Here is a 27,378-nt window from a genome sequence, read left to right on the forward strand (position 1 = left end):
CCAGGAGTAATTCCTAAGTGAAAATCCAGGAGTAACCCCTGTGCATTGTCAGGTGTAACCCAAAAAGAAAAAAAAAAAGATACTCTCGCTTAGTTTTCGGTTCGCTTACTTTTTGGTTACCCTACCAAAGAAGAAATGAAAGCCACCCCTCTCTACTGGTTTGCTAGTTTAATGACTTTAACACAGGTAACAGAGCAACACATAGATAATAGAGCACATACTTAGAGATCTCTCTGTTCCCCAGGTCCTAATTAATTTACCCAATCTGAATCCACCAAGCACTCCAATAAGAGCTGCCTTCCCCACCCCACCCCCGCCCCCATCCCACTCCCAACTTACAGGTGAAGGAAATGGCTTGCAAGGCTGTTGAGTAAGTTACCTATGTTTATCCAACCAGCAAATTGTAAAGCATTCATTCAAACCTAGGATGCCTCCCCTCATAATCTGGGGTTCTTCACTTGGTAATTCCATTTTTAATTGAAGTAACATTGTTTTATAACATTATATAGTTTCCATGTACAGACATATATCAATATCTGTCTATACTAGGTTGCTGTAGAAGTGTGTTTTGTTTTACCTGTTGTTATTGTTGGCTAGAGATTCTTAAGTGCTTCATTCCTCCTTCTCCCCACCCTGACACATCTCTTGCCTTCTGCTGACATTCATAATACAATGTTTATGAGTTTAGTGTTTGATAGTATCTGAGATCCCCACTCCAATCAAATTTTAGGTTCAATATGATGGTTACGCTTAATTAGAGTCAAATTCCTCTTTTATTTTGGTTTTATCTTAATCATCCCTTTTATCCACGGGTCCAGAGCCTGTAATTTCCCACAAAGTCACTCTGAGATGCCAGATTATACTATCCAGGACTATACATACATCCAACCAACAGAGTTAGTTGTCGTGAGCACCCGCAATCACAAAGCGTCCCCTCTGAAATTAAAGTCACTCTCAGAAAAGCTCTTCAAAACCAGCCACAGGATAGAACGCTTTCCCTGAAATCCTCTCCATTGGGAACACTTGCGTGCAAATCCCAGCCCGAGAAGCTTTTCAGAAACCCGTGTTGAAAAGGGGACAGCATGCTGTGTGGAAAGGCTGGAGCTGCCCAGACATTGAAAAGGAAGAGGCAAATCCCAGAATTTTAGCTCTTAAAGGAATTTCAAAAACCATCTAATCCAGTTCTTTGCAAACTCTTTAAGTACAGATTCTTTTGTTCAAATGAAATCTTACCCTGAAGATTTATGTCAGAGCTGAAATGCTCTTATTGTCTCAGGGAGGAGAGAATTCTAGAGCCTGCTCATTCCACTCCTATCCTCTCCCCCGCAACAGCCCTGGTAAGGAACCCCTGGGATTCCTCCAAGCACAATTTGAAAATCACTATTCTAATCCAACCTCATCCTTTTGCTCCCTCATTTTTATGGGGGATGGAGGTGGGAGCAGGGGAGATGGAGGATGAAGCTCAGAGAAGCTCCACTATTTCTCTGCCTGGCGTTAGACAGCAAGTCAGCAGCTAAGGTGGACCCTTTATCTTCCTGCAATTATTTCCCCACGATGACACCCTGAAACCCCTGATGAAGTCCCTTTTGTTTCTTCAGACTCTGTGTGTGTGTGTGTGTGTGTGTGTGTGTTTGTACCCATGCCCAGTGCTCCCAAGAAACCAAACAAACCAGTCTCTGATTTCACCCTGGAGCTTGGCGTCTGCAGTGTGGACACAATGTCCCAGCTGTCAAAGAGAGCGGGACACCGAGTGCAAAGAAGCCAGAGCCTCTAAGTGCTGTCCCAGGGGCCCCGAGACACTGCATTTTACAGCCTACATCAGGTTGGCTTCCTGGACCCTCAGAGAACAGCTACAAGAGTGGGTAGTTGTCAAATGAAGTACCCGAGAGCTGGCTTTGAGGTCAGGGTTCCCTCCCATTAGCTAGGGACACCAAAGTAGACAGTGAAACCTCTTTTCTGTGTAAGGGGCAGAAGGGAAGAGAAGACATCATGTGGCTAGCTATGTCCAAAGATGTTGAAGTGGAAACAATTGGATCAGAGAGAATGCTCACGGCGGCTAGAGCACGGGCCATGCATGTGGATCCAGTCTTGACAACTGCATGCCACCACCCAACCCCCAGCACCGGTGGGTGGGACCCAGTACTGCCAGACCCAAGCATTGACCCCCCCACCTCAGCTCACACAACAGAGCCAAGCATTGTAGGGAGTAACCCTTGGAGTTCCTGAACACTGCTTGGGAGGTAGGTCCCCTCCCAAAACAAGAAAGAAGCGGAATAAGTTTTGTGTCGGATTTCCCAATAGTGCCTCAAGTTAAAAAAAAAAAAGTAGAGGGGTATTAACTCAGGCTCTGTGCCCTGTCTTCTCCCTTCACCTGGTGTAAAGGCACAGATTGGAGGAAATTCTCTAGAAGAGAGTATTGGCTGAGCACACTTCATAGAGGAAAACACTCCAATCCTCCTAAGGCTAACACCTTACTAGGCACTTCACTGGCACTGTGGGTTGGTGCTGTTCCTTGTGGCAGAGGGTCAGCCTAGCTCTTTACCCAGGTGTAGCACTGTAGCACTGTCCTCCCATTGTTCATCCATTTGCTCGAGCGGGCACCAGTAACGCCCCCATGGTGAGACTTGTTGTTCCTGTCTTTGGCATATCGAATACGCCACGGGGAGCTTGCCAGGCTCTGCCGTGCAGGCAGGATACTCTCAGTAGCTTGCTGGGCTCCCCAAGAGGGATGGAGGAATCGAACCCGGGTCGGCCGTGTGCAAGGCAAATGCCCTACTGTGCTATCACTCCAGCCCTACTCCAGGTGATGCAGATAAAATTGAAGGGCCTGGAATGGGACTCTCCAGTCATCTCTCTGCAAAGCCTGCATGCTTACCCATTGCCCCATCCTGCCCTTTGTGCAGAGGGAAAGGAAACCTGGCATGCTGTGGCAGGTGTGCGGGACTCCCACCAGGCTGCAGGGTTGACACCCCGGCATTTCTGGAGTCGCTCCCCCAACCCCTCAACCGCCCCCCCCATACACACACCTAGCACAAACGAGAATTGCTGGTCCACGCAGGATCCCGCAAAGCTCCCAGAGGCAAGAACTCTGGGCTTGTTTACTGAGTCCCCTGGGCTCGGGCGGGGAGGGGGGGGGGGTGAGCTGGGCACAAAAGCAGGATAAAGGTAAACTTTCTGCATGTGAGAACCAGCACCCCCCCACCCCCCTCCAAGGAGCCGTGTCACACTGTATGTCACCGTCATCAAAGGGGCTGTGCGTAAACCTGAAAAACCAAACGGACCTGTCTGTAGGTGTTACTTATATCACAAGGCTACAGGTGCCTGAGTTCCACTGCGCGGGCCAGTGCTGGGAGCGCCTGCCTTCTCTTGCCTTCAGAGCCTCCTCTTTGGACCTAAGTCACCGCTGTCCTCACGTAAGCACCTTTTCTTTGCTCTTTTGGAGGAATTGTCGGGGGTGTCAGGGCGTAGCGGCAGGGCCTGGGTCTGCGAGCCCATCCTCAGCGCCAGAGGGCCAGCCGTCTGCCACTTTCCTCACCTGCCTCCCCGAGCTGTTTGACTGGGATTTAAATGCTGACCTGCAAGGCGCAGCTTTGCCTCCTGGGGCCCTGGAGCCCCCTTCCTCAGCATCCCTCCCAATCCCACCCTCCACCTCCCCTCTGCCCCCACTGACCCAGGGAATCACTCAGCTGAACCCAGAAGAATCAAGAGAGAATGCATAGAGGTACCCAGTGCGCAAGCTTTCCTAAAGACACTTGCTTTTATGAAGAAAGCTGGAGTTTTACACTGAAAAAAAAAAAAAAAGTTCAGCCGCAAGAAAAATGTTACCGGCCTCGGGTTTAACCCCTCCTTTCCCTTAGGCTGATTTGACATCATTGTCCCTACCTACTACCTCTTACCCCACCTAGTCTAAAACTGAGAGTTGCCTCGCTACCATTGGGGGCATTGTTTTAGGAATTTGCACAAAATCATTTTTTAAGAAATAAAAAATAAAATAAAAAACAAACAAACAAAAAAAAACCCACATTGCCTTCTCACAGCACCACCTGCGAATCGAATGTTTCTCGGAAAAGCAATGGCCAGGGTTTTTCCACTGTCTGCTCCAGCCTTTTCAAACCGGGCTTGTGCCCTCGCCCCCTGCTGGCGGTTCCGGGTAGCACATGCTCCCGTTTCAAGCTGGGAACCCGCTTTGGGAAGATGATGAGTTCACGAGGTTCAAGCTTTTTCTTTCCTACGTGAGGAAACAGAGAAATGGATACGGCTTTGTATTCTCGTCTAGTTCTGAAACTAGGGGCAGCGGTTGGTGCTCAGGGAAAGCTGCATTGGTCGCGCCTGTCTTCTCAGTCAGGATGTTTTTTGGTGATTCAAGGTGCTCTTGGCAGGAGTTTTCGCGTTGGACTTGCCTTTTTTTCTCAGAAGCCATCCAAGTAGCAACATTTTAGACACATTGGCAGCACCTGGCCAGTGGGGCAGGAATGGGTAGATGCAATGCGGGTTCTTTCTCTTGAAGGTATTATGGAATATTTTAGCAAATCCTCATGGGATTCTGAGGATGGAGTCTCACCACTCCTCATTTTAGAAATGCAAAAAGTAGACGTCAGCGAAGGTTGTGGGTTTTTATATACCCCATCTGTAAGGAATAACAACAAAAAAAAAAGCAATTCAGCGGGCTGGCTAGTAAGGAATGGGCTCTAAATCCCAAAACTGATGGATGGCAGAGGCAGGATTTTAAGCCCCCAGTGGATTTAATCCCAAACCAATGAGCTCTGCACAAGAGCCCCTCATGAAATCTGAGGCATCCCTTAAGGGAAGGTAGAGGTCTGTGCTGCTCCTGCAGGAAAACAACTTTTTAAAAAGTCAACGAGTACTCCCTAAGCAAGGGGAAGGAAGTGGAGGCATCACTTGGCAAAGCGTCAACAAACTCGTTCTCACAGCAGCTGTGCTCTCTCCCAGAAGAACAAATACTTGGGCACCCAACCCACAATTCTCCAACTGCCTGTGTCGAAACAAGCCACAGGGCTTCCCTGCATGGCTCCCTTCATCAGGAGGGATGGGGACCCCCATGGATATCATCTGGGTGTCACTGAGACTAGTTGACTTTCCCCGGAGACAGTGCAGAGAGAGTCAGGTGAGGGCAGGTCCCCTCTGGCCCTCTCTGTCCTGGTTTCTACCTCGTCCTGCCTGATCCTACTTGGGTGCCACATAGAGAAGGTCTAGATGCTTCATTGGGTGGATTTGTTGGTCACATGCCCAGAGTGAAGTTGCTGATCTCAGCCAGGGTCAGGAAGGAATTTTCCTCCACTAGCAAACTGGCCAGGGCTGGGTGGCTTGCTCCTTCTCCCCCACCCCCACCCCGCAGCCAATGAAGACTGAGCAGAGGTGCCCGGTGGCTCAAGGCATGGACACTGTTGTGATTGCTGCCTGAACCGTGTGGGGGCCAGAAGCCCAACAGGCCTGTGCCTCTGGCTCGGTGGACCCTTCCAGTGCACAAAGGGTGAGTGAGGCGGCTCTCGGCAGCAGGAGGAGGCCCCTGGAGGCCTCGAGGATGCAGCTTCCATGCCATTGCTGCTGTCTCCCTCCAAAGGGACCTACAGCTGGCCCTGCTGATGCCCCCTGGGAATCGTGCTTGAGCCTCTCCTACTGGCTAGGCAGGGGACCACCTTGCGAGTGGGCGTGGAGGGTGGAGGGGGTTGCTGATTCTAACAGCTGTGGATTCGTGGACGGGCAATGAGTAAGGATGCCGAGTCCTTCAAGGGCCTGGCTAGCCCCGGTGAGGCAAGTCCAGTGCCCCCACTAAAGACAATGGGCCAGGGAGGGGAAAAAGAGAATAGAGGTAATCGGGAGTTTTTTCAGAGCTGAACGTTGAACCCGTTTGGCGTGGTTAGATTTGATCTCACTTCAGTGCGTTTGTTTGACTGCAATATCCAAACAGAACCCGTGTACAGGCCTGTGTGCAAAGAATAGGTGTTGGCTCCGTCAGGCAGAAAACATGAAGCCAGGAGGCAGACATCAGAGCTCAGGGTCAAAGGTACATGCTTGATTCTATCCATGGCACCATATACCCCCAAAACTCCACTGGGGGTTCCCAAGTGCCACCATAGTGGTCATGGTGGCATCTGGTCTGCGCTGCCTGAGTATCACTGGGAGTATTATCACTGGGAGTATTCTTAAACCCCCCTCTTGGAAGACCCCCTGTACCACACACACACACACACACACACACACACACACACACACACAAGAAATATAAGATGTGGTGAGATGCAACAAGCTTTGCTAACTTTCTTCTAAGGAAACTTTTTTAAAAATCATTCTTTTAGCAAATTATTTATAACAAGCTATATAAAATAAGTGATTGAAAGCCTGCTATAGGGGTAGACTTAAGGGGTGGTTGGGAAAACTGGAAATAATGGTGGTGGGAAGGTGCAGTGGTGGTGAGATTGGTGTTGGAATATTGGATGTCTATAGCTAAACTGAGGACTTAACAAAGCTATAAATATATATATATGTATGTATTTAAAACTAGGACATGTAGGTCCCTAGATCTTCGGTCCCTGACATCAGTGCATTCACTGGATAGGTGAAACAGTGAGATTTGGAGAGATGCAAGAGATAGAATGGAGACCATCTTTCCTGTGATCCCCACAGGATAGACCTTTCAACCTCTTGAAAAACAAAAGGCCTGGCTTGAGCCATGGCCTGGGGCACTACCTCCAAGGGCCCTTTTGTCCTGCTGATTGCTGGTCGAACCCAGGGCTTCCTAGCATTTATTCTCTTTCCCACCCCCAGGAAACTTCAAGATCAACGTTTCTTGATTGCTTCCCTGGGCCCAACTGTCCAGTTTTATACCACCTCTGCTCCTTTGCAGCCTCAAAAAACATGGGGAGGTCTAAGGTTATTGGTTTTGTCTGTTTTGTTTTGTTTTTTTTTTTGACCCCCAACAACCAATTCTTTCCCCCTGGGAATCATGTCGCCCTCCCCTTTGGGGAAGGTATGTTCTAACTTTGGGCAGAGGCCTCCACATCCTGGGCCCGAAGGTCCCCACAGAGAAAGGGGCCCCAAATGACTGTTGCTTCCCACCCATGTTAAGAGCTAAATTGTCCGATTATTGAGAGAACTTAGAAGGCTTCCAGGGGCAGGGCTGCTAACACAAAGCCACCCTTATGCAGGAACCTCCACGCCACTGAGTGCATGCGACTGAGTGCCCCCATCTTTTGTGGAAAGCCCAGACTTAATAACACCCCATCCTACCGCAAGAGCAAAAAAGAGTAAAAGGGGAAAAAAAAATCCTGCTTTTCTAAAAGACATTTTCCCCAAAAGCTTGAAATAATTACAGAAGAAAAATAGCCCATTGTACAAATGGAGAGAGCCCTTTAAGAAAACTTAATAGATATAATTTGCCCAAGGAAGAATTACCAAAGGAAATCAGATACGTGCTGTGCTCGGTCTGACAGACAGACGGTACAGTACGGAGCCGGTGAGTGGGCTGGGGTGAGGAGGAAGAGGGGAAAGAAGCTGTAAAGGAGAAAAGACCTGATTGAACAAAAGAATTGCTAAATTTTGTATAAACCCAGAGACTTTTGAGAGCTCTTTGTCATGGAAGAGTGAGCTTGTGCCCACCGTGGGATATTTTTTTTGGGGGGGGGGGCGGGGGAAAGACACACCCAGGTGTACTCACGGTTTACTCCTGGCTCAGCACTCAGGGATCACTCCTGGGGGCAGGGGGGAGTGTGCTCAGGGGACCGTATGGGGTACCAGGGATTGAGTTCGTGAGACAAATGCCCTACCCACTGTGCTATCTGTCCAGCCCCTAGCGTGGGATTTTTAATTGCAGGGTTTTTACGGGTGACTGTTCTCTGTGTGCTTCCATTTGGAATCCACCTGGTCTTTTCTCCAAACTCACTGAAGGTCAAGTCAGAGGTGGGTCATCCTTCCCCCTCCGGTGGTGGGCTCAGAGGGGCAGGAGACATATTTCCCTTTCACCCACATCTAGAGGAGCTTTCAGAGGTCAAGGCCAGTAAGCAGAAAGAACTTGGGCAGCAGGGACCCATCCCTCCCTCCTAACCTCCCTGCCACTCCCTCCTCGGCTTGCCTCCTACTCAGGATATAAAACCAGCCAATCCATGGGAAAATCTGAGCCCAAACCCAGGCAGCCTTGACCTCTGCTTGATATGTCTCCTGGAGGGAGATGTGGGGGTATGATAGGGCACCGGGTGCTTTAACCCTCACTGGGCACCTGGAAACAGGCCTCCCCGGCAGTATGGTGACTCCCAAGAGGTGGCTCTCGCAAAAAGAGTGCTAATGTATAGAATTTAAACTCTGTTCATTCTCTGTGTAGGAAATGTGGTTCTGTGAGTTATTGGGGAAGGGGTTCTTGGACCATACCCAGAGGTTACTCCTGGCCCTATGTTCAAGCATCGCTCCTGGCAGGGCTCAGGGGACCATATGGAGTGCCACGGATGGAACTAGGGTCAGCCAGCTTGCAAGGCTAGTGCCTTCCCTGCTGTACTACCCCTCGGCCTCCTCTTTTCCTTTTTAACAGTGAAAATGATGATAGATTTGCAAACACTCTCCGAAGAATTGACCTTTGGTTCTGCAGTTGCACAATCCTCACCACCACCCCACACACGGTAGTAAAATGATATTTGAAAGGTAAATGTGCCTGGGAGGGTCTGTGGGAGAAAGTCAACCATGAGCGTGTCTTAGAAAGGGAAGCCAAGGGGCCAAGAGTTGGAAAACTAAGGAACTTTCTGCAAATGCAACACAGCTATCCTTGGTCTACATTACTGTGAACGAACTGTGCCAATTTCCCAAGACTTAATTTTCTTGACTGTAAAAGAATAGAGTGAAAGGAAAAATGGAACAAACTCCTTTTCTCCGTCTCCGAAATGCTTCTCCATCTACTCATAATAGGCAAGATCAATCCAGCCGGATATAAGCACACTTTTCCCTAAAAGGCCAGATAATAATATTTTCAGATATATAAAACCACAAGGCAAATTTTAGGATGTTATGTGGGACCTTACATAACCATTTTAAAATGTAACCATTTAAAAATGTAAGATGGTTTTTTTTTTTAGTTGCAGGTTGTTCAAAAATAGATTATGGGCTGGATTGGGCCTGTGGGTTGTTTGCTAACTGATTCAGGTGACACATGGATGAATAATTTTTATTTAAATGCTTGTGTCTTTATTTTCATGCATGTTAAAAGACTACTGCCCTTCTGGTGATTATATAACTTTTCCCCTTTTCAGTAAGTATAGTTCTGTTAAAACTCCAAGGGAGTTAGTTGAGCTTATGTTTTTTAGTATATTAAGTCAATTATTATGGCTGCGGGCCAATGGCTAGTTTGAGAAACACCAATCTAGATGATCGATAAGTTCCTGACTGTTTTAACATTCCTTCTGCTCAGTATTCCAACACTTCTCACCCAGTCTTTTCTCTGACTCTTACCAACGGTGTGATCTTGAACTGCTCCGTTTCCTTTGCAAAATGAAGGTAGAATCGCCCTCTTTCTGCTTCTGCTCTATCTTCTCAGTGCTCGTTGTTGCAATCACCAGTAAAGATAGGTGAAGTGAATCCATTTTTCAAATTCCCCCCGAGCATGCATCCTTGCTTTAAAGTTGGGGGAAGCTGGGAATCAGCTAAGAGGCAGTTGAAAGATGAGGCAGGTATGTGGGCACAGGGGTCCCTGGGTACCCTTAAGGCACAGGTCCTTCTGCCCTATTTCCACCCTTGCCTCAAGGCCTTCTACATAGGCATCCTGCTCAGTTAGTGTGTCTAAGGCATGGATCACCCCTTCAGGAGCACAGGTGTTGGAGTACAAGGAGCTTAGGTTCATCAGGTTGCACCCATCACAGTGCTCCCGAGTCATTCCCATTACTTTGTTTGTCCGTAACCACTTCTGTGCTCTTTTCCCCAATCACTTTGTAAGGTCTCATCCTTCTAGGACACTGAACTTGTACTGTAAGTTAATATTGCCTTTCTCCTCTTGAGGTAAATTCAAAAATTTTAAAGAAAACAATGTCAAAGACAAGGAGTCAAATGGGGCATTCCTCCTTTTTTATTTATTTATTTTTTAAGGGAAAGGCAATATTAACTTACAGTACAAGTTCAATGTTCTGGAAGGATGAGACCTTACAAAGTGGGTGGGGAAAAGAGGACAGAAGTGGTTACAGACAAACAAAGTAATGGGAATGACTTGGGAGCACTGTGATGGGTGCAACCTGATAAACCTAAGCTCCTTGTACTCCAACACACAGGCTTTTCTTATTGATTTATTTTTTCTTTTTGGGTCATATCCAGCGATGCACAGGGGTTACTCCTGGCTTTACACTCAGGAATTACTCCTGGCGGTGCTCAGGGGACCATATGGGATGCTGGGAATCGAACCCGGGTCAGCCACGTGCAAGGCAAATGCCCTACCTGCTGTACTATCGCTCCAGCCCATCACAGGCTTGTTTTAGATAGAAAGATCTGTCAACTGGGTGATTCGAAGCACATTACCCAGAGTCTCAGAGTATCGATCCCTTGTCTATGGGCAAGAGTGACTTCCATCACACATCCTGGAGTGATCATTCTCAGGGGACCAGACAGAATATATGTAAGGTCTCCTCAACATGCTCCCATGAAACCCACGTAAGCCCACGTAAGCTGTGTGTTGTAATCATCACAGGTTCTCACCCTTGATCTAAAACCCCAGGGCTAGATGTGCTTCAGAATTCAGAATTCTTTAGGTATTTAAAAGGCCATGCATACTGTAGGAAGGTGTATTCAGCATGGAATAGAAAATAGCCCCCTCAAGGTATTGATTACCGCAACTGTTTCAACACAATGTTTCTACAAGAAATCCTGTGAATATTCTCAAGTAGAATAAATAAAACGAGGAGTCACATTATAAAACCATGTGCACGTAGAGTTTTATATAAAGATAAATATGCCTGTAATGGATATGCAAATCACAATCTATATAGCTCAAGGACACTCATTTGGGAGTGGCTTTTTCTGGGCAATGAAATCCCCAACACACACTTTTTCCATGGAGAGTTTTCAGCTGTCAGAATTATGGTGAAGGGTTTGCAGGTATATTCACTTCTCACAAGCAATTCCTGCTGGGCTTTCAGCAACATATTGTTCAATGCTGTAAACTGGAAGGCAGATGTGGGCCAACTGGCAAAGGAGAGGAAGAGCTCCTGTTGCAGAAAGGAGCTCCCCCCCAGGTCCTAGCATCTCTGCCTCAGCTCTGTCCCCTCACCGAGGGGGAGATGCAGACCATGGCTCAGTTCCCCCAGCTGCCTGGAGGACACACCTGCACCGGCTCCTGGTTCTTCAGAGCTATTTGCTAAGAGCTTCCCTGAGGGAGGGCTGTCCGGGGTGGGCTGGGCACCTCGTCCACCTCCTCACAGCTTCTCCCTCCGTTCCAGGGCCATGTTGGACTCCGTGACACACAGCACCTTCCTGCCCAACGCATCCTTCTGTGACCCCCTGATGTCGTGGACGGACCTGTTCAGCAATGAAGAGTATTATCCCACCTTTGAGCATCAGACAGGTGAGCTGGCCTGGGGCAGGTGGGGCGCTGCCTCGGGAAGCATCTCTCTCACTGTGTTGGGGATGGAAATCCAAGACAAGAAGGGAGGCAGGGGAGCAGAAGGTGGGGTTTCTGCAGAGTCCTCAATTGTGGGCTCCAACCAGGTCTATGAGCCTGGCGGACCCCTCCGAGCCTCATTTTGTTAACAGACCAGAGAGAGACAATGGTGCCAATCTCTTGGGGTTACTCTGTGGACACTAGTGATTAGTGAGATGGTCCTGAGCCTGGATCATGTGACGCACGGTCATCTCGATTGTCTCTCACCGTGGTGGGATCATACTCTGCACTAGACGCTGGGTGAAGCCCATCCACTCTTGATGGAAGCCCTATGAGATGTAAACATCTCATGTGCCCCCAGTGTTTGGGGGTTTACTTCCAGCATGTTTCTCAGGGTTTGTTCTTGGCGGTGCTTGGTGGACCATGTGTACGGGGGAAAGAACTCAGGGCTTCCGCATGCAAAGCATGTGCTCCAGTCCCCTGACTGACACCCCAGCCCCAGTATCTCCATTTTATAGACAGGGAAACTGAGAGGTGAAATGACTTGCCTAAGGTCTCACAGTTGGTTGAGTCTCATGCAAGTTGAGTGGACTTCCTCATCCTCTGAAGCATCTTACAAGGTCATTCTATAGGAGGTGTTAATACCATGGATAATGCTAACGCTATCACCACACTAGTACTACTCTTGGTACTGAGGTGTTTCTCTGAGCTTCTGTTGGGATCCCTGCAGGAGGGCTGAGGAGAGATGCTGAGGGGGTAAGACAGCCCCAGCGTGTCATTGCTATGGGCTGACACAAAGCAAAGTGGTCAGGCTCCCTGAGTCCTCTCACGTTTCCCAGACCACACACCCCTCCCCCTCCTCCTCTCCTGGCCAAGTTTGCTCCACCTGAGCAAGAAGTATGGGGCCCCATGCAAATCTCATGCCAGAGGGAAGCCAGTTGAGCTTTGCCCCAGAAATGCTTCTGAGCGCCTGTCCCGGGAGCTTGGGTGAATGCACATCAGAGGCTGGCTCAGCCGGCTGGCTGCTGGGAGCAGGTGCACAGCCCGAGGGCGGGGAGGCCAGGGCTAATCTCACTGTCCATCCTCCTGAGCTTTAACCCTGTGAATCCTGGCCCTGAAGGCTCCTTGCTCGGCCTCAAGAGAGACGGACATGAGGATGCTGCCAAATGCCCACACCAGGACTCCCCTGGCTCCTAACCAGAAGGCAGGGCTGTGCAGGCAGGCTAGAGGCAAGCTAATTCCACCCTGGGCCCGTGCCCAGCCCCCACCCCAATGCACACAGCTGACACCTGCATCCCCTACCCCTCACCCTCCCACCCCCGCAGGACTTGGGACCTGAGCCACACAGATACAGATCACCATTCCCCTTTAGGCTGCAGAGGCACTGGGCTTTCAGAACGATAAGAAAAGCACACCCGTCTCTCATCTCTCTGGGGAAACTGGGTTGAGGGGGGATTCGGAGGGGGGGAGAACAGAGGTTTGTCCTACTTCTGGGCCTCTGGGCCTGTGGCCCATGTGCTGGGCCTTACTCCAAGGCCATGCATAAGCCAACCTGCCTCCATGAGAGCCCCCTCTTCCTGCCTCTTCTGCCATGGGGTAGCACCGGTAAAGGCTGCCAGACACCAGGGCTGGCCTCTCCCTCCTGCCCCGTACAATGACCCAGGTCTTGAAGAAGTAGACTCTCTCTCAAACTCAGGCTTCCCTATGCTCAACTGGCACCCTGTACCTCTGAGTTCCCCTCTAGAAAGTGGGTCTGGAGCTCATGGCTCCTGCCTGAGAGAGAGAGAGAGAGAGAGAGAGAGAGAGAGAGAGAGAGAGAGAGAGAGAGACGAGATGAGTTCACTCAGTCTCATGGCAAACACACCTGTGTTTTGCAAGGAAGAGTTCGTATTAGGGTAGAATATTCTGGACATGGATAATGGGAACTGTTGACAGTGGTGTGAATGAACTAAAGGCCTATGAACTCCACAAGGAAAGGGGGTTTAAATGATCTGTTTTACCTGACATCCATTGTACCACCAAGAAACACTGAAGTGATCACAAACAGGACAGGCAGCAGGAGTCTAAGTGACACCATGTTAGACACTTACGGCCTTCCTTTGTCTGAGGGCTCCTGTTTTCCAACAGTGGAATGAAGGTTGGATTTAGTCATGGTGAGGCTTTCTTTCCAGAAGCTTCTCTGAAGCCTACACTAAACAACAGCACAAATATAGCCTCATTCCCTCACTGAGAGAATAGAAGTTCCCATAGTGGTCTGAGACTGCTGAAAATTTTCATTTATTCCAGGAGGGGGCATGGTTCCTGGTATTCCCTGTGTGAGGAGTCAGGCATTAGCCTGGCCTTGCAGACCTCTGCGTTTCACAGGAAGCTGAGGGTCTCTGACCTCCAACAGGTTCCCATGGGGCATGAGGGGATAGTTCACACAAGTGCTTCGAGGTGAGCCTCTTGGGCCTGACCTCCCCAGACCCACCCGTGGGAGGAAGCCCAGCGGCACCTCCCACCCCTTTCTTCCTCAGAGATGCCACACATCTGTTGGAGGATGAGCAGAAGCCTTGGCAGACAGGGAGACAGGAGACAGCCACTCAGCCACACTGCTCTGCATACTCTCTGTCTCCCTCAGGAGAGACACATCCCTCCTTACCTTCAGCCCTGTCCCAATGGCAGCTTCCCCTGGGAGTCTTGGTTCAAGGCCTGGAGCTCGTAGTTCCAGGAGATTCTCTCCCTAACTGTCCCCGCATCTGCCTCATCTAGCTGCAAGGATGGACTCAGGGCTCTATGGGGGTCCCCCCTTCCAGGAACCCTTTTATGACAACCAGTAAGGTGGAAAAACAGCCACACAGACCTGCAGCTGCCCCATTCCAGTTCAGAACATTTGAAGGGAGAGAGAGAGAGAGAGAGAGAGAGAGAGAGAGAGAGGCAGAGAGACAGAGAGAGACAGAGAGAGGGATGTAAGGCTGCTGGGTGGGGGTGTATTGTGGAGGACAGGGAGGCCTGGCTGGAGCTAAGCCCTCGGGGGCTCCCCATAGCAGAACAAAGCTGCTCTTTGATGTGGTGCTTCTGCCTGGCTGCACTCCACTTAGCATGGAGCGTCACCATTTGCAAAGACTCTCGGATTCCGTCGGCTCACCCTGGTCTCCCGCAGGTTCTTTTTAAAACAAACAACCATGGGGGCTGAAGAGAGCTAGTCCAGGAGGTAAGGTGCTTGCCTTGCACGCAACTGATCCCAGTTTGATCCCCACTCCACAAATGGTCCTTGAAGCTCCACCAGGAGTGATATCTGAGCACAGCCAGGTGCGAAACCCCACCCCCCAAAAAACCCATAATAATAATAATAATTAATAAGTGTCAACACTGGGAAATTCTCTCCCAGTATGTGAGGATGAGGGTTGTAGCTATTTCGCAGTGATTGGAGAGGTTATTTTTTTCTTTTTTTGGGTCACACCCGGCGAAGCTCAGGGTTACTCCTGGCTCTACACTCAGGAATTACTCCTGGCGGTGCTTGGGGGACTACAGGGGATGTCAGGGATTGAACCCAGGTTGGCCACGTGTAAGGCAAACGGCTTACCCACTGGACTATCACTCCAGCCCCAGATTGGAGGGTTATTTTTTTTTTAAGTAAATAGATTTTATTTGGAGGATTTTTAAGGTGTGGAGTAGGGGGGGGGGGTAGAAAGAGAGAGAGAGAGAGAGAGAGAGAGAGAGAGAGAGAGAGAAAGTTATACATGAAAGCATGAAAGTACGCATCTCCAGAGGGGAGATGCGGGCGACACATGTGCTTGGACACCACGTGTGCTCAGCCACGTGGGCATAAGCACACATGGGCTCAGGCAGCATATGCGCCGATTGGAGGGTTTTGAAAGGTTATTTCTCCCCCTCCCTCCCCGAGTCCTAGTAATCAAGCATGAAGGGAGTTGGGGGTACTCTGACCTCATCCCAACTTTCTGAAACTTCCTCTGATCCTCTGCACACCATCACACCTCAATCCTGATTACTAGCCTGTGGAGTCCTCTGAACTTCGGGGTCAGGGTGAAAGTTCTCAGCAGAGGTCCCTAGGTTGGCATCGCTGAGGGTTCGTGGAGGTCCCTGAGGGCCTGGAGAGAGGTCAAGAAGGCCCAGGTTCCGACTGTCTCTCCCTCCTTTCCTCCCAAGCAAGGCCCCAGCTCTTACTCTGAGGCACTGTAGCATGCAGCGCTCACCAAGGCTGACTCAGGGGCCTGAGATGTGACCTAGCCACTCCTCAGACTGACCATGTGACCACAAAAGAAATGCCACCTGGCCTCCTCTGTTTACTCTGTAGAGGCAGGCCTCCTGGCTCTGTGCTGAGAAGAACAGGAGTACCCGCAGAGAGCAGTGTGAAACCTGCCCAGCCCGAGGGCGCAGCAGGTAGATTGGCTGTCATTACACACGGGCAGGTTTAGTTGAAGGAAGAGCTCTAAGGGGCTAGAGTGATAGCACAGCACTTGCCTGGCATAGGACTGACCCAGATTCCATCCCTGACACCCTGTATGGTCCCCTAAGCTCTGCTGGCAGTGATCCCTCAGCACGACCAGTGTAGTTAGCCCAAATCCCACCCACCCCACCAAAATGGGTTTGTTGTTGTTGTTGTTGTTGTTGCTTTTTTTGTTTTGTTATTTGGGCTTTTGGAGTCACACCCGGTGATGCACAGGAGTTACTCCTGGCTTCGCACTCAGGAATTATTCCTGGCAGTGCTCGAGGGACCATATGGGATGCCAGGATCCAACCCGGGTCAGCCGTGTGCAAGGTAAACGCTCTACCACTGTTCTATTGCTCCAGCCCCTAAAATGTTTTATTAAAAAAAATATATATATATATAAGACTCACTGATGTTGAGTATTAACGTGAGTTAAAATGGGCTTCAGATGACCCTTTCCCAGCAAAATCAGGTGATGGGTATCAAAGGTAATGAACAGACACAAATTTTCTAAACCAAAACCAGATTAAGTAAAAACAAAATTGCTGAGAATGTCACAGAGAGCCATGGGATGGGAGTCACATTCCAGGAACCCCTGAAGGGAGGGAACCCTGACCTCAGCCACCACCAGCATCTCCTCCAAGTGTCTGAGTCTCAGGACCACGCTCACTGCTCTGTTATAACTTTGCTTGGCCACGACCACAGCCACATCCTCAGTCAGGGCCTCAGCCACGCCTCTTTGGACCAAGGACCCGCTGCCCTGTCTTCACCCGGTTTCTTACACCTGTGTGATGTTCTGTTTTCCGTCTCATGGGCTATGTCCTTCCACAGGCGGCGAGCAAATCCAAGAAGGGTCTTAGAATGGGGCTGAGCAGGCCCTGGAAGCCATTTGTCATTTCCCTCGTAGGTTTTCCCTCGTAAGGTTCTCCCTTTCAATGAAAACCGCAATGAATGGGGCCCCGTGCCACCCCGTGCGTGCACCCACTCTCCTCAGGGCCGCCCTGGGCAAAACACTTTCCCAATTCCTGATGCTAATAAATCACACTAATTATGGTGTGGGACTGTGGCTGGGGAACTCGGTCACCTCTGCTCCAGACTGTCTGCCTCCCCTGGCCAAGCGCTGGCCAGCTTTGTTCTGGCTTCTTCTCTTAGCTGGACAGAGGCCCCTGTGGGGAAGACCTCATTTTCCAGAGATCTAACGAAGGTCTCCCCAGAGAATCACTATTGCCAATAGATTCTAGCTAAAGCTTACTGCTCCCCAGTTAACTCAGCTAGGTTCTTCGGGTGCCTTGGATCTTGTATCTTGTTGTTTTCTTTTTTTTTTTTCCTTTTGCTTTTTGGGTCACACCTGGTGATGCTCAGAGGTTACTCTTAAGGCAAACGGCCTATCCACTGTACTATCACTCTAGCCCTATATCTTGTTTTCTCAGCCAGCTTCTGAGAGGTCAATTTTGATACGATTCCTGTTTCACATGTGAAAATTCAAAATGGGGGGGGGGCTTCAGACAGGTTAGGAGATTGTGATAGGGTTGCACAGATAATAGGATGAAGTGTGGGGACTACCAATCAGAGACCCCCATCTCCACAGTTCATGTTCACATATTCCACACAATGTCGCAGCTCCCTTCAGGAAATGACAGAACTCCAGTCTGGAGGACGGGAACAAGAGGCACACTCGGTCCCTGTAGACGTGGATTCATCTGGCTTCACAAAGTTCCCCTCTACTCCCTGACCAGCATGAGTAAAAGATCGAGTTCTGCAGCAGAGGGCCCTACCCAAGTCTCAAAATTTAAGTGACTCTTGCCATCTGTCGATTTATGATTCTGCTGCATATCTATTTCATCGCAAGTTTTATAAAGTTCAAAGCCTCCCCTGACCCATCCTTGCTAAGGTAATAGAAGCTGCCAGAAGCTACATGAACAAGCCTATGAATCTTCAGTGAAGTGCCAGAGTGTGGGTTCATGAACCCCCCACCTCCATTCTGGCCTCCAGGAAGATTCCAATAAAATAAATGAGATTGGCTCCAGAATTTCTATAAGAAGGGCATGGAGGCAACCATTCAGTTACAGAAGACAGCAAGGAACTTGCTTAGAAATGTGGATGACATCACATGTCTTTAGCAAAGACTGGAGGTGGGGGCTTCATGGACCCACACTCTGGCATTTCACTGCTTCCGACACCCTCTAGCACCCTAGGAATCAGCCTTCATTTCACCCCAGTGTTAAAGCATGGGTCTGGGGGGGTATCCTGTTTACAGGTCACATAAACTCCCATATATTTTTGTTTGGGAATCATATCTGGTGGTACTCAGAGGACCGCACAGTACGGGAGCTCAAATCTGAGACTCCCGCATGAAAATCATGTGCTTCAGCCCTTTGAATCATCTTCCTATCCCTGTTCTCAAGTTTTCAATGTCCTTGGACAGAAACTCATGCTACCAATACAAGGATTCTTTAGCGTGGTTCAAAATAGAATGTCCTCATTTTTCCAATGTTCAAGAAAGTAACTCTATACATTCACATGCCAGTAACTTACCGGATGTGTTTGAGGATGCAGTTAAAATGGTATGAATTGTGAGCGATAGCACAGTGGTAGGGCGTTCGCCTTACAAGCGGCCAACATGGCCAACCCGAGTTCGATTCCTCCGCCCCTCTCGGAGAGCCCGGCAAGCTACCAAGAGTATTCGATATGCCAAACACAGTAACAACAAAGTCTCCAATGGAGACGTTACTGGGCCCGCTCGAGCAAATCGATGATCAACGGGAGGGCCTTTACTACAAATGGATGGTACTTAATGAGTCCAGATTGCGTGGCTGGCCCCATTCTAAGCACTTTCCATCTATCAACTCACTGGTCTCCTCTGTAGCACAATGAGGTGAGTCCAACTGGTCCCATTTTGCAGATAAGTCCCAAAGAGGCAAAACCACTAATATAAGAACACACACACCCTTTCAATTTTCATAGAGACACAAATAAAAGAAGCCCTGATCTCAAGTTCTAAAGCAGTGATTTTTCTAAGAGCCTTCAGAACTGAGGAGGGGGAAATCTCTCCATCTCCTTTCCCAGCTGAGAAGAGCTGCATCTTTCCAAATAAGTCTTAATTTGAAGAAAACACTATTCAAGTGACGCACAAAAATATGTGAAAAGCTTTAGCATGACTGCTCAGAATAATGATCTCAAAGGACATGGCTGTCCAAAAAGCTTGTGAGATTCTCTAGGACAAAGTAACCCCCAGGAGTAAGCCAGCCGGTGACAGTTTTGTTTGGCCCCTAATTAGGGTATTCTTTAAATAGTAAAAACATTGGGGTGCGAGATAGTACAGAGATTAGGGTGCATGCTAGTCCATTTTCAACCCAGGTTCAATTCTTGGCAGCACATGTCCCCTGAGCATCACTGGGTGCTGCCTGGAGGTCCCTAGCACTGTCCGGAGGGCCCAAGTATCCCTGGTACCACAGGGTCCAAGCAGTACCATATCCTCTAGGCCTTGCATTGAACCACCAGCCCACCTGGCCAAGAATCACTAGTAGGACTCCCAGTCTTCTAAGCACCAGTTGGGAGCACCTCACCCAATTAAATACATTGCCTGCCCTTCAAAATTATGAGACAATGGGGCAGAGCGGGTAGGGCATTTGCCTTGCACACAGCTGACCCAGCATCAGGTTCAATCCCCAGCATCCCATATGGTCCCCCAAACACCGCCAGGAGTAATTCCTGAGCACAGATCCAGGAGTAACCCCTGAGCATCATAGGTGTGACCCAAAAAGCCAAAAAATTAAAAAATTAAAATAAATTAAAATAAAGGCTTCCCAGCTTTCTGAATTTAGACTCATCCCAGGCAATGGATCACCACTATTGGGAGGATACACTCCAAACTGCTGCAAACTCCCTGGAACGCCTCAATTCTTCCCCAGGCAGCTGGTCCCTAACCAGTATTATGACCTACTTCCCACTTCAAAGGTCCTGGCCAAGCCTGCTACTTAACAGTGGCCTGTGGACATTCATGTGCAGCCTCCTGGCCCAGGACACTGTCTGACCCCACCTGGGAGATGCAGGCAGATGAGCCTCATCACAAATTGCGTTTTTTTTTTTATTATTTTTTGAGTCACCATGAATTACCAAGTTACAAAGTTATTGATGATTGCATTTCAGGTCGTGCTGGATAGAGCACCCATCCCTTCACCAGGGTCCCCTTCCCACCACCAATGTCCCCAGTTTCCCTCCGGCCCCCTTGGCCTGCCTCTGTGGCAGACACTTTCCCTTTTTTCTTTTTTCTCTGTAGGCTCTGTGGTTTGCAGTACTGTTACTGAAAGTGTGCAAGCGATCACTTCCCCAGCTCTTCGCCAGGAAACCCAGGGGCCGGAGTATAGCACAGCAGATAGGAAGTTTGCCTTGCAGGCTGCCCACCCAAATTCAACCCCCGGCCTCCCCTACGGTCCCCTAAACCCGCCTGAGTGCAGAGGTAGGAGTGAGCTCGCAGCACTTCCAGGGTTGGCTGGGAGACAAAAGAAAAGGAGAGAAATCCGTGCAGAGCAGATGCTTTACACTTCCAGGCAACATAGTCTGTGGAAGAGGGTCCTGCAGTGGGGATGAGCCTGTCTTTGATTTCCAAGGAGTAGAAAAAGATGCTTCTTGCCGATACTCCTGGGGGCTGCAGATACCTTCAGTGTTTGTCTCTCCATCCTCTCTTTGCCTTTTAAGATATACAATATGTATAATACATGTACATAAGATATCTAGATATTTGTGTATATTTAGACATCACTGTCACTGTCACTGTCACTGTCATCCTGTTGTTCATCGATTTACTCCAGCAGGAGCCAGTAATGTTTCCATTCGTCCCAGCCCTCAGATTTTAGCAGCCTCCCCTTACTCGTCTTTCCCAAGGGTGCCATATTGGAGGCTCTTTCAGGGTCAGGGGAATGAGACCTGTTATTGTTACTGTTTTTGGCATATGGAATACACCAAGGGTAGCTTGCCAGGCTCTGCCATGCATATTAATAATATCCATGTGCACATATAATATAGACTATTGTTTCTATCTTGGGATTTTTTTAAGTGCCTTTTTCCAAAATGTTTTCAGTCTTTGAAATGTATGCCCAACTTTATCCTCCTCACTCAACAGTGAGGCAGGATCGGATGGGAAATCTTCACATCCAAACAAAGAGAGCAGATTTGTGGGAATTGGGCCCAACTGCTTTATTGATGGGTCCTGTGGTCCCATCCTAGAAGTCCTAGACCTTCTTAGAGCCTCAGTTTTCTCATCTGTAAAAGGGAGACAAGAATCCTGGCACGTTCACTGACCGCACTATGGATGCTCGAGGCTCAGGCTAAGCAGAGCAGCGCCCACCTTGTTGGAGAGCCAGGTCTGGAGTGAGGGGAAAGGGGGTGGTCAGAAAGTCCCTTGACAGGGCCTCTGCCCAGAGGGGAAGATGAGAGATGGAGGTGAAGGGAGGCCGGCCTGGAGGTGTTCCAAGCAGGTGTTCCAAGTCTTGGGTGGACCTGGTTTGGGGGTCCCGAGGGAAGATGCCGGCTAGGAGACAGTGCTGGTAGAGTGATGGGGAAGGAGCTGGAGGGATGGCTTGGAAGGCAGGGCGGTGGGGACAGATGGCCACGGAAAACACCCCCTGACCTCCAGCTCTCCTGACCTGACAGGTCCCTGGGAACAGCCCCAGGGCTGCTGGAACTGCACACAAAGCCTGCTCTGTGGGGAACTGCTTCTGAGGAGAGGATTGCAGGGCAGGGAGGCCAGGGGAGGCCCAGCCAGCAACACCTTCAGTGTCGGAGCCCGCCTGACCCCATGCTTCTCTGAATCCTTTCGGCCCTCTTGGCTTCCAGAAATAACACAAGACCTGGTTTCAAGTGCCAAAGAAAATAGCGCAGGAGTAGGAGGGGAGAGGGGAGGGGAAGGGACACTTGGCCAGGCCTTTCAGCGCAGAAGAAATAAACTGTGTCCTCCAGCCGCTCCCGCTGATAGCCATCTCGGGCGGGACATGAGGCAGGACCAGGGGTGGAGGGATTTCCAGGCTCCTGAGCAGGTGTCCTCAGGATTCCAGGAAAGGCAGAGCATCCCCACCCCTCGCCGCCCCCAGAAACCAATAGATGAAAGAACGTACAGCACAGCCACTTCAGGAATGGGGCCCTGTTTGCCCAGGAGACCTGTAAAGCACAGCCTGGGACCCGCCAGTAGCCATGGAGCAGGACCGGCTGTCATCCACCGCATGGTCCTCATTTATCCTGGTAGAATATTGACTCTCATTCACCCTCAGACCTTATGCTGTGATGAGGGCGGATTAAGCCATTCTGTTTAGGTTTTTTTTGGGGGGGGTCACACCCAGCGATGCTGATGTGCTCAGGAATTACTCCTGGTGGTGCTCAGGGGACCATATGGGATGCTGGGAATCGAACCCAGGTCGGCCACATCCAAGGAAAATGCCCTACCGGCTGTGCTATCGCTCCAGCCCCTACTCTGTTTAATCTTGAACTCTGACCGCCCTGCCACACTCCATGGTGGAAAAAAGAGATTTCTAGACAAGTTTTGAAAGTTCTGGGTTTTACTTTACCTCCTTAGTGAAGTAGCCGGGTCGGGCCTAGAGATTTAAAACATTGGAAGGATGTGGGGAATGTGAGAAGACATGGATAAGGCACATGCATTATCCATGCATTATCCAGTGCACCCTTGGGGGCCCCTAGGGAGCAGCACCCAGGAGGGTAGAGACCCTATGTCCTATCTGGGGTTCAAAGGATCACAGCTTTGGGGCCAGAGCCATAGCATAGCATAGCTCTGGCCTTGCATGCAGCCAACCTGGGTTCAATCCCCGGTGTCCCATATGGTCCCCCCAAGCACCGCCAGGAGTGATGCCTGGAATAACCCCTGAGCTCTGCCCAGGTGTAGCCCTCAAAATTAACAAATAAAGGATCACAGCTTCATTTAGAGCGATGATACAGGGGGTAGGACACTTGCCTTGCAGGCAGCCAATACAGATTTGATCCCTAGTACCTCATTTGATTCCCACCAAGCCCCACCAGGAGTGACCCCTTAGTGCAGAGCCAGCAATAAGCCTTGAGCATCACCAGGTGTGGCACCAAAAATATTTTTTTTAATTTTTAAAGCAACATTTGAAAATAGAATGGTCATTGGTCAATCGCCTTTGCTGGGGAGGCTCTGTTGAGCGATTCTTTCGGTCAGGCACACAGTCCTGACCAGCCAGCCATGCCCTCACCGCCCTCAGCCATTCTCCTAGGCTCTCTGCTTGTCTCTAGCTCCACGGAGGCCTCTGCCTCACTCTCTGTGTTTCTTCTCTGTGCCAATCTTCTGAGGCCTGGGTTGATAGAACAGGGTTCAAGTTCAGACTGGGATGTCAAACTCCATCCCTCCCACCAGAAGACTAGACAATTCCCTGCACCCTTCTGTTCCTGGACTATGGCCTCCTGGGGGACGGAGACCCAACCACTTAGACACCATGAGACCTTAGCAGAGGATGTGTGGCTTCAAGCATCACACATGTTCTATAATAATGTTAAGGGGTCGGGGGGGGTGGGGGGAGAAAGAGAGAGAAGGAAAAAGCCTTGCCAAGGAGCCATAGAGGGAGGATGGGGGAGGGGAGGGTGGCGGGAAGGAAACTGGGGTCATTGGTGGTGGGAAATGGACATTGGTGGAGGGATGGGTGTTGGATTAGAAACCTGATCATGATCAGCTTTGTAACTGTGTATCTCACGGTGACTCAATTAAAAAAAAATAAAATTTATTTTAAATAAAATAAAATCTTCTGGGCTGCTCTAAGCACTTTTGCACCAACAGTCCCAGGTAAACCACAGAACAGTGACCTAATCCGGTACTATCATCATCCCATTTTACTGATGACCAAATAAAAGTTCATTGAATAAACAAATGTGTGCAAGGCAGTTATGAGAATCATTCATGCAAAATTGTTCAGATCCCTGGTACCTCGTCTCTTTGTGCCCTGTGCTTGTTCTTGTTCCTGTCGCTCCCAGCCAGAACAAGGCCGAAGAGCCCCGGGTCTGTGCCTGTAGGCCAGGATGGCGCCCACCTCTCTTCCCAAATAGCGGAATGAAATGCTGTTATTAAGTGATTCAATGCTATGGAAGCCCATTGGTCTTGGGGCAGACATGTTAGTACGGGGGTAGGGAACTTGCCTTGCATGCAGCCTAGCCTGGTTCCATCCCCACCACCATAGATTGTCCCCAAAGCCCTGTCAGGACAGACACATGAATAAGCCCTGAGCACCCTCTGGGTATGGGGCGGGCAGGGGGTGGGAGAGAGAAAGGAAAGGTCTCTGGCTTCAGGAAGCAAGTCTCTCTCCACCACCTCAAACCTACCAACTGCACACCCACTCCACCTCCTGCTCCCCTGCTGTGGCAATCCAGGTCTACTGGACCCTGGGCGATGTCTCAAGGGATGGCCAAAGGCAAGTGCCAACTGATCACCAGTGCTGAGCAGCTGGTGGGAGAGAGCAGGCGGCGACCAATGGGATTCCCTAGCATTGCATTCCTTAATAACGGTCCTTCATAACTGCCGTCGATAAGTCATCTTCTACACCCCACACAGCCTATTGACCTGAACCCCAAACTCCACACCAGCCCCAGGAGTGGAATTCAGCATGCCCTTTTGACAGATGCGGTAACTGAGGCCTCAATCTCTGTCGCCCAAATGACAAGTGGCAGAATCAGGATGTGAACCCTGATCTATTAAGAGCCGACCCTCTGCCCTTGATCCTGTCTCTATTTGATACCATTCCTGATGCTGTCTGTAGCCAAAGACTGCAAGCCGCTGTCTTTCCTTTGTCACTAATTCTCCTCTTTCTTGCTTTTCTTTTTTATTTTTGCTGGGGGACCCTCCCAGGGAACAAGTGGAGGGGTGAGGGAGTTGGGGGGAGGGGAAGATGGGCCAATGTTCAGACTTGGGGGTGAAGCACTGCTGGGGGCCAGTGGTGCCAGGGCAGGGGCCAAGGCCAGCGCCCAGGGTGCTTAGGCAAGTACCCAGAGCCCTGAGCCACACCCCTAGCCCCAAGTCACCTCTTTCTGAGCGCCAGATTTGGGCCTGGGCACTCCAGCGCCATGACTGGGTTTTCTCCCCTGTCCTTCCCTCTCCTGCCTCCCCCCAATCCAGCCCATCGTCCAGCGCCCTTTGGTTTTGGTTGCGGAACAGAGGCGGCCTGGACCCCTGCAGAGCAGCCCGCGGTGGAGGCCCTTTGCACCCCCCAGACCAGGGATGAGGATGTGGGTGTGACCAGGGCCTCCTTCCGGGGGCCCTCCTCCCTCGCTTCTCTCCCCCCTGCTGCAGCCTGTGACCCCTACTGGACGTCAGTGCACCCCGAGTACTGGACTAAGCACCACGTCTGGGAGTGGCTCCAGTTCTGCTGCGACCAGTACAAGCTGGACGCCAACTGCATCTCCTTCTGCCACTTCAACATCAGCGGCCTGCAGCTGTGCAGCATGACGCAGGAGGAGTTCATTGAGGCGGCCGGCATCTGCGGGGAGTACCTGTACTTCATCCTCCAGAACATCCGCGCGCAAGGTCGGTGCCACCGGGGTCTCACCTGGACGGGTCGGAGCTGCGGCGGGGGCGGGGCCAGCCACTGGGAGCGCACGGCTCTCAATCCCTGGCTGTCCTGCTATGCGCGAGTCTCCGAGCTCCCAGGCAAAAATTACAAGAAAGCCAGAGAGGAGCTGGAGAGATAGGACAGAGGTTAAGGCTCTTGCCCAGCATGGGGCTGCACCTTTCTTCCAGGTTCGAATCCTGGCGCCGTATGTGCCCCCACCCCTAGTTTTGCCCCTGAGCACCTCAGGATGAAAAACAAAAACTGGAGAGATAGTACAGGGATCAAGTTGTACAGTGGATCCCGGTTCTAATCCCCCATGCTGCCTATGGTCTCCCTGAGCAAAGCCAGGGATCACATCTGAACTGAGAGCCAGGAATAGACCCTGCGCACCCCTGTAGCCCAAACCCTCCCCTAAGAAAACATTACAAGAAAGTACGTATCTCTACAAGAAAGGGGGAGAAAACAATTTATTCAAAAGCCAAGGACAGCTAAAATATATTCACTGAACTCACAAGAACTCAGCTGAAACAACAAAAACGTATTGCTTTCACAAGGACTCCCGGCTACCCAGGGCTGGCACAAAGGGCTGTTGGACATTTTACTGAGCTGCAAAGAAAATGAACCTTTTGCCCTCCCCCCTTCTCCAAAGGAGTTCAATCAGCGTTTTATTTTAGCACTTTCCAAAGAGGGGAGGTGCGAATGGTCACAAGGTGGCGCTAGTAACTTCTTCTAACCCCTCCACCAGCCCTGAAAGAAGAAAACCTGGAGGGCAGGTTTGTATTTGTTTTCAGAGGATATAATTCTGTTCACCCAAGCCACAGATAGAGAAACAGAGATGCTGAGAGGTGAAGTGACCTCTCCAAGTTCACACAGTGACAGGGTTGCCCAGAGAAAGTTTGACACACAAAAGAAGGGGTTTTGAGATGAGAAAGTTCTGTGTTTGAAGCCTGGTTCCAAGTCCAGAGTCACAGAACCTCGTCACTGCCTCACCTCTACAATGACATCGTAACACCCTCCTCCACCAGTTAATTGTCAGGGACATATTACCTGGTACCGATGAACACACAAATACAGTCAGTGAAAGTCATCCCACAACCAAGAAACAGAAATTGATTTTTTTTTACTTTGTGAATCCTACTTTTGGGGTGCTCCTGGCAGCGTATGAGGGACCATACACAGCGCCAGGAACTGAACTGTCCAGAGCCTTCAGCATGCAAAGATTGCCTCCAATTGTTGAACTCTCTCCAGTCCCCAAGACAGAAAATGGAAAAGATAAATAGGGAAAATACAGCTCAGTTTTTAAGAAAGCTCTTTCTCCCTGAGAAGGGGGCTCAGGAACTGAGTCTGCTGAGAGATGTTTAGAAGGGTGACATTAGACATTGGTGGGGGGTGCTAACCCTGGTAGTCGGGTTAGAACATCAAATACCTTAAATTCCATTATTCACAGTATTGTACACCATGTCAGGTTTACATGGCTTACAGGTAAACCAGAGAGATGCCTAATTTTTTTTTTTTATTGAATCACCATGATGGAGCCTCACAATAACTGCATTCATTTGTGGGATATAAAAAAATAGTATGAGACTATTATCTAAGGTCAGAAAAAATAGAGGTTAGAGGACTGGTCAATGGTTGGAAATTACCACATGTGTGGGGGGTGCGGAGGGTATTAAGATAGAGGAGGGTCCAGTGTGACAATAATAGTTGGAAGTGATTACTCTGGACAAGAATTGAGTGTTGAAAGTCGGTAAAGGGATATACAGATAACCTAAATTTTTTAAGAAAAGATTTTTTTCATTGTTTGG

The 27,378-nt window shown here is 49.8% G+C and overlaps 1 protein-coding gene across 2 annotated transcripts in view; it reads left to right on the forward strand.

Moving 5' to 3' along the window:
• Positions 1–3,325: 3,325 nt before the first annotated feature.
• ELF5 (E74 like ETS transcription factor 5) overlaps positions 3,326–27,378 on the forward strand; it is a 39,514-nt gene continuing 15,461 nt past the window's right edge. For both annotated transcript variants that reach the window (XM_056137158.1, XM_056137167.1), the window contains exons 1-3: positions 3,326–3,413; positions 11,421–11,545; positions 25,315–25,548. In XM_056137158.1, the coding sequence (XP_055993133.1) occupies positions 11,425–11,545; positions 25,315–25,548 (355 nt within the window). In that variant the 5' untranslated portion in view covers positions 3,326–3,413; positions 11,421–11,424. The remainder of the gene's footprint in view (positions 3,414–11,420; positions 11,546–25,314; positions 25,549–27,378) is intronic.

This window comes from Sorex fumeus, unplaced genomic scaffold, assembly GCF_029834395.1.
Source record: "Sorex fumeus unplaced genomic scaffold, SorFum_2.1 ptg000007l, whole genome shotgun sequence".
NCBI classification, from domain to species: Eukaryota; Metazoa; Chordata; class Mammalia; order Eulipotyphla; family Soricidae; genus Sorex; species Sorex fumeus.